This window comes from Orycteropus afer, unplaced genomic scaffold (genome assembly GCF_000298275.1).
Source record: "Orycteropus afer afer isolate SDZICR_OR568_19922 unplaced genomic scaffold, OryAfe1.0 scaffold00017, whole genome shotgun sequence".
Taxonomy (NCBI): Eukaryota; Metazoa; Chordata; class Mammalia; order Tubulidentata; family Orycteropodidae; genus Orycteropus; species Orycteropus afer.
This window is the reverse complement of record NW_006921604.1, coordinates 1,509,029-1,523,344: the sequence shown is the minus strand read 5'-3', so window position 1 is coordinate 1,523,344 and position 14,316 is coordinate 1,509,029. Positions and strand designations below refer to the sequence as shown.

General features: G+C 39.4%; 1 protein-coding gene across 1 annotated transcript in view; it reads right to left on the bottom strand.

Moving 5' to 3' along the window:
• Positions 1-14,316, bottom strand: part of CKAP2L (cytoskeleton associated protein 2 like) — a 43,414-nt gene that overhangs the window by 20,272 nt on the left and 8,826 nt on the right. Inside the window, exons 4-5 of the mRNA XM_007959400.1 lie at positions 8,905-10,154; positions 2,025-2,232 (exon numbers count right to left, since the gene is read on the bottom strand). Of these exons, the coding sequence (XP_007957591.1) occupies positions 2,025-2,232; positions 8,905-10,154 (1,458 nt within the window). The remainder of the gene's footprint in view (positions 1-2,024; positions 2,233-8,904; positions 10,155-14,316) is intronic.

Genomic DNA, 14,316 nt, shown 5'->3' with positions numbered 1-14,316 from the left:
TGGATGACCAAACTATGGTACATACACATAATGGAATGCTATGCAGCATTAAAGAATAAGGTAGAGTCTGCAAAACACTGCATAATATGGATGAACTTGGAGGACATTATGCTGAGTGAAATAAGTCAATCACAGAAGGACAAATATACTATTAGTTCGTTGCTGTGGAGGGTGAAGGAAAGGTTTATATATGGAGGGAAACTTTCTTTGTTGGTTGCTAGGGGTGGGTGGGGAGGGGAGGGAACACTGCAAAATATAATGCATTGACCCATATGACTTTGTTTTGTGTATTTCACTGTACATAAATTATATTTCAATAAAATGCATTAAAAAAAAAGACAATCTAAGGACAGAAGTGAAAATCTGGGACAAAATGATTACAACTCACAAAAGTACTGTATTTTAATGCAAATAAAGTGTGGGTTCTACGTTTGTTTGCCAACCCACCCTCCCACCCACAAGGTATTTTCCTAAGTGGGCTATGCTAACTGTTTTATAGCAACATGTAAAAGACAATCGGCATAGTGCATTTATGAAAATACCTCATGGGCAAGGAGGGTAGGTGGGCAACAAATGTAGAACCTGCATATATTATTTGCATAAACATATGGTATATACATCATTTCTCTATACTGTATATACATGCATAAAAACCGTCTGGAAGGATACATGGCAGTAGTGGTCACCTGTAGGGAGAAGCAGGGGATACATAAGTGTGCATGTGTGGGACATGGGGGAAGGAGGGATGCTGGTCATTTATCGGCATTGTTGAAATGTTTTTAATAGTACAAATATATTCACTTTTTAAATTTTTAAAAAGAACAAACAATAAAAGCTTTCAATGGGAAAGGAATGAAAGCAGAAAAAGAACTGAAGTTTAATTCCACAAAGGAGAAATAGGTAATGTTTAACTGAACTCTGTGGCAAAATAACTGCCTGGAGCCAACCTAAACTGAAGTTTTCCTATATCCTGATGGTCTTTTCCAACATTACTAGCCAAATGACAGAACGGGGCTTGTTTCAGGCAAGGACCTTAGTACAGTTGTCTGTTCCCTCATTTTAAATTATCTTTTCTTCAGGGAGCCTCCTAAGGATCATACCCTTTGCCTATCATCTACTTTATTCTTATCTGCACAATACAAATATAATTTAGACACCATTTATAGCTACCTATATAGCATTAAGAAGGAGCTCTGGTAGCATAGTGCCTGAGGCACTTGACTGCTAACCAGAAGGCTGGAGGTTCAAACCCACCAACCACTCCTCGGAAGGAAGGCTGGGCAATCTACTTCCATAGTGATACTGCCTTGGCAACCCAAGGGGGGGTCGCTATGATTTGGGTCCAACTTGATGGCACATAACAACAACAAAAAACAACAACATAGTATTAAGAACAATCCACATCCACACATAACCTTGCTTTTGACTTTAGTTTCATAACCAAATACCAAATATTAAATATTGACTCTTTGGACCTTGATATACAGAGAAAGCAAAGTTCCTTTTGGATCTTTGGATCTAGAGCCAGACAGCTTGGGTCAGTTTCCTAATTTCTCTGTGCTTCCATGTCATTTATAAAGTGGGAACAGTAACGGTGATAGTTAAGAGGTAATACAATAGTAAAGTGCATACAATAGTACCTGGCATACAAGAGCCACTATTTAAGTGTACAGCACTACTATTAGTGTTATTCCTTTTCTATATCAAAAAGAAAGGAGCTCTGGTGGCTCAGTACCTAAGGCATTTGACTGCTAACTAGAAGGTTGGTGGTTCAAACCCACCAGCCACCCTGCATAAGGAACATAGGGCAATCTACTTCCGTAAAGATTTCCCACCTTGGAAATCCAATGAGTTTGAATTAACTTGATGGCAGTGTTTGGTTTGGTTTTGGTTTATATCAAAAAGAGCAGCTAAATGTCTACCTAGACATATGGAATAGTTAACATCCCTACTCTATATTTAAGAAACACATTTTAAAACTCCAGGACTCTGGGGAAAAGCTCTGGGAGCTTTTTCTCACTCACCCCTTCAATGAGCTGCAAACATTCTGTCAGAGTATTGTTAATTTTATCAGATAGTTCAAGTTGGGCTTTCTTTTCTTCTTCTTCTTTTTCAATGCTCTTCCAGAATGAAACATTCATTTTCTCTATTACTTTTTTTTTTGTATTAAGTTCCATAGGAGGCCGTTTATAGATTTTTCCCTTAGACTTCTGCCATTCTTCCAGTTGTTTCCTGTAATGCAATTAAAGAGGTGGAGTCGGGGGTTAGTTTTCAGAGTCAAGCTTCTGAGGCATATGACTGAGTATAATTAAAGACCTTCAACTATAGGCAAAGTCAGAAAAATAGAATTGAAAAACAATTTACAAGTGGGTCATGGCAGCACTGGGTTGCCTCCCCCCCACCCGACTCCCGAAGCAGATGCCACAGGGATCATGAGGATTGCAGGTGGTCAGTATCTCAGTCTTCAAATTCTTTAACTTTGTGATTATACTTCATTATTTTTCTCTGGAGATTTTCATCTCTCCTGCCTGCTACCTCTGACACTTTCCTAAGATGTCCTCCTCCATCTGAAATCACTTGGCCCCATCTCTCCCACCAAAAGTCTGTTACCTGTCATTCACCCAGGCCCATTGAATCTGCATTCTGCCTTCAAAACGGTCTTGGTCTTTACCCAGTTCTTTAACTCTCTCTCTGGACCACACATGACTCTCTCTTTCTTAAGTAAATAAATACATATATTTTTTCTTTCTCTTTTTATTTATTTCATTGTGATTTGGGTGAAGATTTACAGAGCAAATTCACTTTCCATACAGCAGTTCATATATACTTTGTCTCATGTCATTGACCACAGTTTACTACAATGCAACAGCTCCCCTCCCACTTCCTCCCCATAGTTACCCCTTCCCTGTGTCCATTCATGGACTCTTGCCCCCTGAGCTGTGTCTCCCTATGCATAAGCAGCACTTCTTTCTCCCATGATTTTTCTCTCCAAGGAGAGTATCTACTTGAGGTAAATGTTCAACTCATATGCCTCTCTTTTGTTTGGCTGGAAACCACAGGTGTGGGTTCAATTCCAGACCTGAAGGGCAGCTAGGGGCCATAGTCTCAGTGGTTCTACCAGGCTCTATCGGACCAGGAAACCTGGTTCCCCTCCCTTTTTGTTTCCTCCAAATGATTTTGAGTTTTGTACCACATTGTTCTCCCTCTCTATCAAGGATCTCCTACATAGATCCCCTTCCAAGTGGATGACAGTGGTAGCTGGGTACCATCTAGTTCTTCTGGTCTCATAGTCGTAAAGGCTGCAGATCGGATGGTGTACCAATCGCTAGGACTAATTGTTTCCATGAATTTTGGTTTTCTTCATTCTTCTCTGGACGAGGAAAGACCCATTGTTGCATCTAGATGGTAGCTTGCTAGCTTTTAAGATCCCAGTCGCTACTCGCCAAAGTAGGAGGTGGAATAATATTTTGTATAGTATGTTATGCCAATTGAGCTTGATGTCCCCTGTGACTATGGTCCCAAGCCCACAGGTTCAACTACTCGGTCCCTCTCGGTAGCTGGCTGTGACCAAACAGTGACCACAACCTTGCCCCTTGTCAGTTCTACTATACACCTGGGAATTCCGATCATTCACATAATCTTATAGGACCATTGTCTGCCAACCCTATACATGTTCTTGGATACACTCCCCATTTCATAGACATACCTAATAGTTCAGCCTGTCTACCCATCTATCCACCCATATACCCATGTTTGCCTTTACTGACAATGCAGTACTGTATGTGCAGAGGGGTTCATATTTATTGTCTGTACCTCCCATGTACCTCTCTGTGTCTTTCTCATCCTCAATGCTGCCATATTGGTCACTCACATTTGGTACATTGCCCTTCTCTTCACCCAAATCAATACTTATCTCTATTTATCTAACAGTGTTCCCTCCCCTCCCCTCCAACCCCTGGTAACCAACAAAGAAAAATTCCTTCAATAGATAAACCATTCCTTAACTTTTACAATAATGGACTAACACAATATTTGTCCTTTTGTGATTGACTTATTTCACTCAGCATAATGTCCTCCAAGTTCATCCATGTTATGCGGTCTTTTGCAGATTCTACATTATTCTTTAGCATTGCATAGTATTCCATTGTGTGTATGTACCATAGTTTGTAAATCAATATTTTTAAGGCTCTTTTCCTATGGCATTGTGTCTAAGGCATTTGACTTCTATCCAGAAGGCTGGCAGTTCAAACCCACCAGTCACTCCTCAGGAGGAAGGTTGGGCAATCTACTTCCGTAGTGATACCACCTTGGAAACTCAAGGAGGGGTTGCTATGAGTCGGATCTGACTCCACGGTAGTGGTTGTGCTTTTTTTTTTTTTTTTTGGTGGCATTTTCTTAAGTAGTTGGTCTCTACTGCCTCCAAATCTTAATCCTAGATTTCCTCTACTGTTCACATTCTATACTCCTACTTCTAAGTGGCCATCATGTAGGTCCAAGAGTCTGTAGATGTAGGCTTCCTAGCTTCTTTAAGTAACAACTACCTATGACTCACAAATATACACCTTCAGCCTGGATCTCTCCCTGGAGCCCAAAGCTTCATAAAATCCAGTGCCTAGTTGATACTTCAGTTTGATATCTGTCACATATCTCAAATTTAATACTGTACAACAAACAAACAAACAAACAAAAACTCTAAACTTGTTCCCAAATACTTTCCTAACTTGGTAAACCCCAAACCACTCAGTTGCTAGGGCCCAAAACTATTAGTTGTCTAGTTTCCCTATCCCTTACATCTGACATATCATTATAGTCAGTATTACTTGTATGTCCCCTACTAGGATTCTAGACCAAGTCATGTCATCTTCTATCTGAAATGCTGTACAGCCTTCTAACTCATCTGCTTGCTTCTACTCTAACCTTTATCAAATTCATCCTTCGCACAATAGTTAGAGTGATCTTTAAAATGTAAACCAGATCATGTCACTGTTAGGACCTTCCTATCACTTCTAGTATAAAACTGAAGTGTTTCCATGGTAGAAGGACCCAGTGTAATTTGTCTCCTGCTCACCTTCTCTAACCTCATGTCATACCACTCTCACTACTCCTTGGAAACTCTGGCATCTTTTCAGTTTCTAGACCCAAGTTCATTCCTGCCTCAGGGCCTTGCATTTTCAGTCTCTCTTGGCTGAAAGCAGAGAATACCAGAAGGATGTTTACCTGTGTTTCATTGATTATGCAAAGGCATTCAACTGTGTGGATCATAAAAAATTATGGATAACATTTAGAAGAATGGGAATTCCAGAACAGTTAATTATGCTCATGTAGAACCTATACATAGACCAAAAGGCAGTTGGTTGAACAGAACAAGGGAATACACTGTGGTTGAAAATCAGGAAAGGTGTGCATCAGGGTTGTATCCTTTCACCCATTCAATCTGAGCAAATAATCCGAAAAGCTGAATCAGGATTGGAGGAAGACTCACTAACAACTTGCAATATGCAGATGACACAACCTTGGTTGCTGAAAATGAAGAGGACTTGAAGCACTCACTGAAGATCAAAGACTTCGGTATGGATTATATCTCAACATAAAGAAAACAAAAACCCTCACAACTGGACCAATAAGCTACATAAACAGAGAAAAGATTGAAGTTGTCAAAGATTTCATTTTACTTGATCCACAACCAACTAATTTGCTAATATAGGTAAAGTAGTTACAACAGTGCCTGGCATACAAGAGCCACTATTTCAGTGTATACCGCTATTATTAGTGTTATTCTTCTATTTCAAAAAGAGTAGCTAACTTTCTATCTGTTGTTGTTATGTGCCGTCGAGTCGGCCCTGACTCATAGCCACACGTCCTTGGGTTTCTGAGGTGATATCACTACAGAAGAAGATTGCCTACCTTCCTTCCAAGGAGTGGCAAACCCACCAGCCTTCTGGTTAGCAGTCAAATGCCTTAGGCACTATACTACCAGAGCTCCTAACTTTCTATCTAGATATACAAAATAGTTAACATCCCTACACTATATTTAAGAAACATATTTTAAAACCCTAGGACCCTGGGACAAAGCTCTGGGAGTTTATCCTTCTCACTCACCCATTTAAACAGCAGTCAAGAAATCAAACAACACATTGCATTGGACAAATCTGCTGCAAAAGAACCTCTTTAAAGTGTTCAAAAGCAAAGATATCATTTTGAGGACTAAGGTGTGGCTGACTCAAGCCATGGTATTTCCAATCGTCTCATATGCATTCAAAAACTGATCAATGAATAAGGAAAACTGAAAAAGAACTGAAGCCTTTTAATTATGGTGTTGGTGAAGAATATTGACTGTACCATGGACTGCCAGAAGAATGAACCCATCTGTCTCGGAAGAAGTACAGCCAGAATGCTCCTTAGAAGTAAGAATGGTGAGACTTTGTCTCACATACTTTGGACATGTTATCAGGAAGGACCAGTTTCTGGAGAAGGATATCATGCTTGCTAAGGTAAAGAGTCAGGGAAAAAGAGGAGGACCCTCAATGATATGGATTGATACAGTGGTTTCAACAATGGCCTCAAACATAGCAATGATTGTGAGTACAGCACAATGATGTACAAAGGTTTGCAATGAGTTGAAACTGACTCAGTGGCAACAACAAACAATAAACCTGTTTTACTTAATCCCATGTTGTTTTCTGTCTTCTCCTCTAGAATGCAAGCTCTTTGAAGGCAGATCTTGTCCTATCTACCACTGGATGCCAGTGCCTAGCACAGTATCTGACACACACAGGTATTTAATATCCATGTAGTGAAATTCATCCTGTGCGGTTCTGTTAGTTTAGACAAACATATGAAGTAACCACTACTACAAACAAGATATAAAACAGTTCCAACACCATCAAAAATTCTCTCACACTTCTTGTTAGTCAACCCAGCCTCAACTTCCAGATCCTGACAACCACTCATCTGTTTCCTGTACTTACAGTTTTGCTTTTATAACATAAAAAAGTCAATAACTATTTTTCAGTGAATGAATGCTCTATTAACCCCCTTGTTTCTCTCTTCTTGACTCCAAAGCACAATCCATACAGTACTTATTTCAGCCCCAACTGCTTTCCACTCACCTTCACTCTAACAGGCATGTTTCCTTTATGTTCCAGGTCCTCTTTCTAGCTCCTTAGCCTTCCTTCTAATCACAAATGAAAAGGGAGGTTTCCTACTGTAAAGCCAAATTATTACTAGTACTTCACTGGTTTACTTTTATTTTTCTAGAACTTGACATACCAGATGATAAGCTCCATATGGGTACGGGCTGTGACTGTGTGCTCACCACTGCATCCACCAGCACCTGGTACATTGTTGGTGAAGGAACATTCAAAGAGTGAATGAATTAATCTTTCTCCAAAGTTCCTTCTCTTTCATAATCAGACATGTTTACACTCAACACAGTGTCTTATGATTGACTTTTGTCTACTCTAGACTGTGAGCTTGAGGGTAGAGACCTTGACTTCCTTATTGCCAAGCTCAGGGTCTTAGCACTCCATTTTGTATGCAGAAGCTTCATTCTTCTTCTTGTCACTAGCCTTCTCAACATTAGATCTCAGGTCAGATGTCACTGTTCCTACTTCAGAGAATATCTCATGATCCTTCTATTGAAAGAAGCCATCCCAGCCCTCTCTATCACATCACCCTGAATGGTTTATTTTCAGTTTCTTCAAGGGCAGAGAGCTTGTTGATTAGGGCTGTATCTAGAAAATAATCTTGCTCTCACTTCACCTTGCTACATTTAAAAACACCAAACTCACTGCCATCGAGTCTGTTCTGACTCATAGCGACCCCTCCTTGGGTTTCTGAGGCAGTAACACTACAGAAGTAGATTGCCAAACCTTCCTTCTGAGGAGTGGCTGGTGGGTTTGAACTGACTCATAGTGACCCCTCCTTGGGTTTCTGAGGCAGTATCACTATGGAAGCAGATTGCCTAATCTTCCTTCCAAGGAGTGGTTGGTGGGTTTGTACCGACTCATAGCAATCCCTCCTTCGGTTTCTGAGACAGTATCACTGTGGAAGTAGATTGCCTAATCTTCCTTCTGAGGAGTGGCTGGTCGGTTTGAACTGCTAGCTTTCTGGTTAGCAGTCAAATGCCTTAGGCACTACACCACCAGAGCACCTTTGCTACATTTAAGCTACTATAAATCTTATTTCTCTCCAACCAGGTGTATATAGGTACTTCCACTGAGAGTTCTACCATTGTAAGACTAGGTGTGGTCCTATGAAGAAATGGTACATGATCTTTTAGTTCAGCTTCAAGGATCATGTGTTAATATTAATCTCCAGAAAACTGAGATCCTGATTTCTATTACCCGACCCTTCCAAACTCTGGTTCTAAAATGATTGCTCTTCTTTGCCTTAGTTTACTTCCCCAAACTCAGCCCACTCAGACTCAATGGAAGCTTCCAGTTCTTTCTTCCCTGATAATATTTCTGGACTTTGCCACTGTCTGCTTGACGAGCAGCCACTATCTCCCCACTTCCTAGCTCTGTGGACTCTATCCTGACTCCTCCTAACCTGCTTTGTCCTATTGTTCAGTCCCTGCATAGTACTTCTTGAATGAGGAGTTCACATTTACAATGCCTATTTTAGACTCATCCATTCTGTTTCAATTTTTTTTTTAAAATAAACTATTCCAACTACATGGAAAATTACAGAGAATGATTTATGACACATATATATACTACTAAACTCCATCATATCTTAATACTTTGTTATATTTACTTCAATTTTTTTTTCCTTATTAAGGGCTAAAGCTAAAAATGACTTAGGAGTTATTACTTATGGACTATTTCCTCATAAAGTATTCTTGGTGATCATTTGTCTAGTCATTTTAAGTAGCACAATAATTTTAAAATTAAAGCAAAGTACCTTCGATCCTCTGCTGCTTTCTTTTTAATATTTGGGTTAGTTGGGATCTCATTTGGGACGCGTCTTTGATTCAAAGTTGTGTCACCAGCCTGAGTTTTGGGAGCTGTCTTACTGAGAAAATGGTTTTGGGAAAGAGGCTTTTTCAAATTGGAGTCCACAGTTCGTGCTTTTTGTTGAAAGTCATTGTTGCATTTATTCCCATTGATCCCATTTGCTCTTATGCTAGGGGTGCTTGGAATTACTGAATTAGATCTGCCAACTGTCAAACTGGGCCTCTGGCTTATGGCTTTTGACTTTTGTAGTACACATGATGTATGGGGTCTAATACAAGACTGAAGAGACTTCTGGTCGTGCTTAATGTTCGGATGTCTGTTTATTCCTCCCAGCAGCAAACTGGTGTAGGTATAGGGTTTGGTATGTTTTGCTTTTTGTTCATTAGCAGGGTGCGACTGTAACTTAGTTTCATTTGGTTTCTCATGTTCAGCCCTGATAGCCTTTATATCCTGATCCTTAGCCACTGGTTTTGCTGATGCTGGAGTCCTACTAAGGGTCTTAACAATGTGGCAAGGAACTGTCCTTGAGGGTTTTTCTTTTGGTCTTGTAAGATCTGCTCCTCTAGAGAGTTGCTGTGATTTTACTGGTAGAATCTTGATTTGTGTTTTTCCAATAAATTGTTTATTGCCTCTGTCTTTCAGAACAGCACTATTGATTAGGCTTTTGCCCAGGGCTTGTTTAGGAGCCAAGTTGCTCTTGGATGGATTCTGAGAGTGTGTTTTCGGCTTATTTATAGTACAAAATTCAAGATCTGCCTTCCTCTCCAAATCTGATAAGTTTTGGGACAAGTTCTCTTTGTTTATCTGCTTTAGAAAGCAATCCAAGTATTCATTTTCAACATGGGTGTTGTCCACAGAGTCCGTACATTTAGTCTTTCTTTCATCTGTCACCTGCTGCTTTGTAGTTTTCAATTCCTGTCTGGGAAGTGACCCTACAGGTTTTCCTGACAGCTTTCCTGTAGTGGATGATCCAGTTTTGAGTGGCCGTTGACCACTGCTGGAAGGCTTATAGTTTAGTTTAGAAGAAACACATCCTGAAGTTAGCTTTTTGTTCAGAAGTTTTGGTGGATCCAACTTTGGTTTCTGGCCCCCTGGAATATTGGCAGGTCTAGGTTTGCATTGAAGGCTGCTGGGCCTTGTAGTTTTGACAGGCAAAAAAGCAACATGGTTGGCAGCATCCTTTTTGGGTCTAATAGTCTGTAAAGACAAAAAAATACATCTAAAAAGGCAATTCATAACAATAGGTCAGTGGTTTTAAAATAATAATAAAAAAATTCTCTTTAAACATACGCTAGAAAAAATTTAGGTCTTTCAGTAAGAATTTAATTTAAGAAAGTTTAATCCTGAAATAGTACCAAAAGGCTCACTAATAGTTGATTATTTTAACCATTTTTAAAATTGTAAAGTTAATGTATAACAAACTGTTTGACTTTTGAGAGATGTATATGTAAGAAATAATTGATTTTTGAACTTCAGTTCCTGTCAGAAATATATCAGAATATTTTAGTGCAATAGAATTAAGCAGATATGTAGTGAATATACAAAAGCTGCTGTTTGACAATGGAATTTGCCTCAGTTGAACAAACGCATGCTGAATGCCCATTACATCCCAATAAGTGTCCTTTTAAGGACTCTGGAGAGAGAAATACATAATATGCTAATGTTAGGGTTGTTGTTGTTGTTGTTATGTGCCGTCGAGTCGGCCCCGACTCATAGTGACCCCTCCTTGGGTTTCCGAGGCAGTATCACTACGGAACTAGGATTGCCCAACCTTCCTTCCGAGGAGTGGCTGGTGGGTTTGAACCGCCAGCTGTCTGGTTAGCAGGCAAGTGTCTTAGCCACTATGCTACCAGAGGTACCTCCCAACAAATTCCTCCTACAACTTTGTTGTTGTTGTTGTTGTTATGTGCCGTCGAGTCGGCCCTGACTCATAGTGACCCCTCCTTGGGTTTCTGAGGCAGTATCACTACGGAAGTAGGATTGCCCAACCTTCCTTCCGAGGAGTGGCTGGCGGGTTTGAACCGCCAGCCTTCTGGTTAGCAGTCAAGTGCCTTAGCCACTATGCTACTGTTTCCTATTTAAAAAGGCAAAGAATACTGCCTTTGTAAATGTTGCAGTGTCAGTCAAGAACATCTGCCTGGTTTCCTGAGATCAGTGATAAGAAGACCTATAGGTGGTAGATGCTGTGAGGACTAAGAGACTTGCAAAAGCTCTCAATAAACATCTGACATCTTAGTAGAAACTTAGTCTTACTTGTGAAGTCAGTCAGGGTAGGGCTGTAAGGTTAGATTCTACAGTATTAACAAGCAAATGACTGTCATGTGATGTAATTTTAGATAAGAAAGGTAGGATTAGTTTACGAAGGTCTTTGAAAGCTAGGGAGGGGAGTTAAAATCAATGTGGTAAGTAATATGAGGGAGCCACCATGGATTTTAGAGCACAGTGAAAGCAACTATTCAGAAAGGAGAATTTGTCAGAGATTTGTAGGATGTGGCAGTGCCAGAGCTACTACTCCCTATTTTTTTTTTTGTTGTAAAGATATATACAGCATAACAACTGCTAATTCAGTAATTTTCACATATATAATTTAATGATTTAATTACATTAATTGTGCAACTGTTGCCAAATCTTCCATTACCATAAACAGAAACTCAAAGCTTTCTAAACAATGCTTTCTCCCTCCCTCACCCTTCTGGTAACCACTAATAATCTCTGGACTCTATTAATTTGGCTATTCTAGATCTTTTCACGTAATGATCTTTCCATTTTTGATTCGATAGTATTATTAGGAATCACTACACAAACTTGGGCAGTGTGTAAAAGAAGTGAGCAACCAGTACTACTTGGCATTAAGGGCAAAGAGATGTATGTCCACCCTGGAATGGTATGGCTATGTTCATGGTGCTGTTGGTGGGGATGGGAAAAGGCTGCGGGTGGGAAGTGGAGAGATGGATGGTATACCCACATGGTTATATTTGGGTTGCTTCTTGAGCCCCAACATTTACACCCGCCTCAGATCCCTCCATCACTGCTTACTGAAGAGGTTGGGATGTTGCTTCCAAATGTATGCCACTCTTTAGCTGCCCTTTCTTATACATTAAAAAAAAGAGAGAGGGAGATATAATTCATATACCATAAAATTCACTATTTTAAAGTGGGTTTTAGTTTATTTACAAGGTTGTACAACCATCACCACCATCTAATTCTAGAACCTTTTCCATCACCCCAGAAAGAAACTTCATAACCATGAGCAACTATGCCCATTTCCCTCTCCCCAATCCCTGGCAACCACTAATCTACTTTCTGTTTCTCTGCTATTCTAGATACACGAATGGAATCATATAGTACATGGCCTTTTGTATCTGGCATCTTTTATATGTTTTCAAAGTTCATTTATGTTGTAGCATGTATTAGAACTTCCTTTCTTCTTATACTGGTATACTTCTTATACTAATATTCCATTGTATGGATACACTATTTATACACTAATATAACTATTTAGTTATCCATTTATTAACTGATGGACATTCAGGTTGTTTCTACTTTTTGGCTATGATGAATAATGCTGCTCTGAACATATGTGTGAATATATGTTTTCAATCATCCTGGGTATATACTTAGGAGTGGAATGGTTGGGTCATATAGTAGCTGTACGTTTATCTTGACAAACTGCCTGACAGTTTTCCAAAACAGCTACACCATTTTACATTCTCATCAGCAATGTATGAAGGTTTCAATTCCTCCACATTCTTATCAACACTTGTTATTGACTGTCTTTTTAATTATAGACATCCTAATTGGTGTGAAGGTCCCTGGGTGGTGCTACTAACCTAAAGGCTGGTGTTTGAACTTACCCAGCGGTGGTGTTGTAAAACACAGGTTTGGCAATCTGTTTCCTTACAGCCAAGAAAACTCTATGGAGCAGTTCTACTCTATAACGTGGAGTCGCTATGAGTTGGCGATGGGTTTTAGTGGGTATGAAATGGCATCTCATTGTGGCTTTGATTTGCATTTCCCTGATGGCTAACTGATGTTGACCATCTTTTCACATGCTTGTTGGTCATTTGGAGAAATGGCCATTCAGATTCTTTGCCCATTTTTAAATTGGGTTGTCTTTTAATTATTGGGGGCTCTGGTGGCATAGTGGATAAGGCATTTGACTGCTAACCAGAAGGCTGGTGGTTCAAACATACCAGCCGCTCAGCAGAAGGAAGATGGGCAATCTACTTCTGTAAAGATTTACAGCCTCAGAAACCCAACGGGGGTCACTATGAGTTGGAATCAACTGGATGGCCATGAGTTTTTTTTTTTTTTTTTTAATTATTGAGTCCTGAGAGTTCTTCATATATTCTGGATACTACACTTTTATCAAATATATGATTTGCAAATATTTTCTCTCATACATTTTTTTTTTTTTTTTACTATCTTTTTTTTTTTTTTGGGTCAGTCTGACCTTAGTAACTCATAGATAGTAAAACTGGTTATGCAGTTTTGAGCACTCCATTGAGAGAGAAAAGCAGTGCTTAGAAGAGTCAGCAGCCTAGTAAAATCAACACTCCATCTATATGTAAATTTGGAACTTTAGAGCTGGAAGGGATTTCGGAGATACCTTATTTATTTCCCTCATTTGAGAGGGAAACTGCAATTGAGCTGCTTAAGATTGCGCAGGGAATGAAAGGCAGGATTGGAGCCAGACTTGATACTGATCTCTTTCAAACCACCTCAGAACTGACAGATCAATTTGATTAACAAAAAAAGATCAACTGTAGAAGAAGAAACAATGAGATCTAACTGAATTTTTTTTTTTTTTTTTTTAAATTCTGGACACATGAAACTGGAAAAGAGATAAAATTCATAAAGGATATGACTAGAGCTTCGTCATTCCAGAGAGATTTACTGAATGTCAGCTATATACTAGACACTATGCTAGACTCTAAGGGGACACAAAGATGACAGGAAATGACACCTACCCCTAAGAAGCTCTAATAGAAAAGATATATACAAAGAAAATTATGATACAATGAAATAAAGGCTATATATAACAGGTCTGTAAGGGATTGTAGAAGTCACATAATCAGTGGTTTTCAAACATTTTTGTTCAAATAATTTGATAAACTCTAACATTCCATATTGGGCAATCTACTTCCATAGTGATACCACCTCGGAAACCCAAGGAGAGGTCACTATGAGTCGGATCTGACTCAACGGCAGTGAGTTTGGTTTGGGTTGGTTTGAACCTTCCATGCTTTTTTTTTTTAACTAAAAATGTGGTATATTTATTACTATGTAACAGTGCTTTAGGTTTTTTTTTTTTTTTTTTAGTGATCTGCAGCAGGTCAATGCTCTCTGTAAAGAGAAG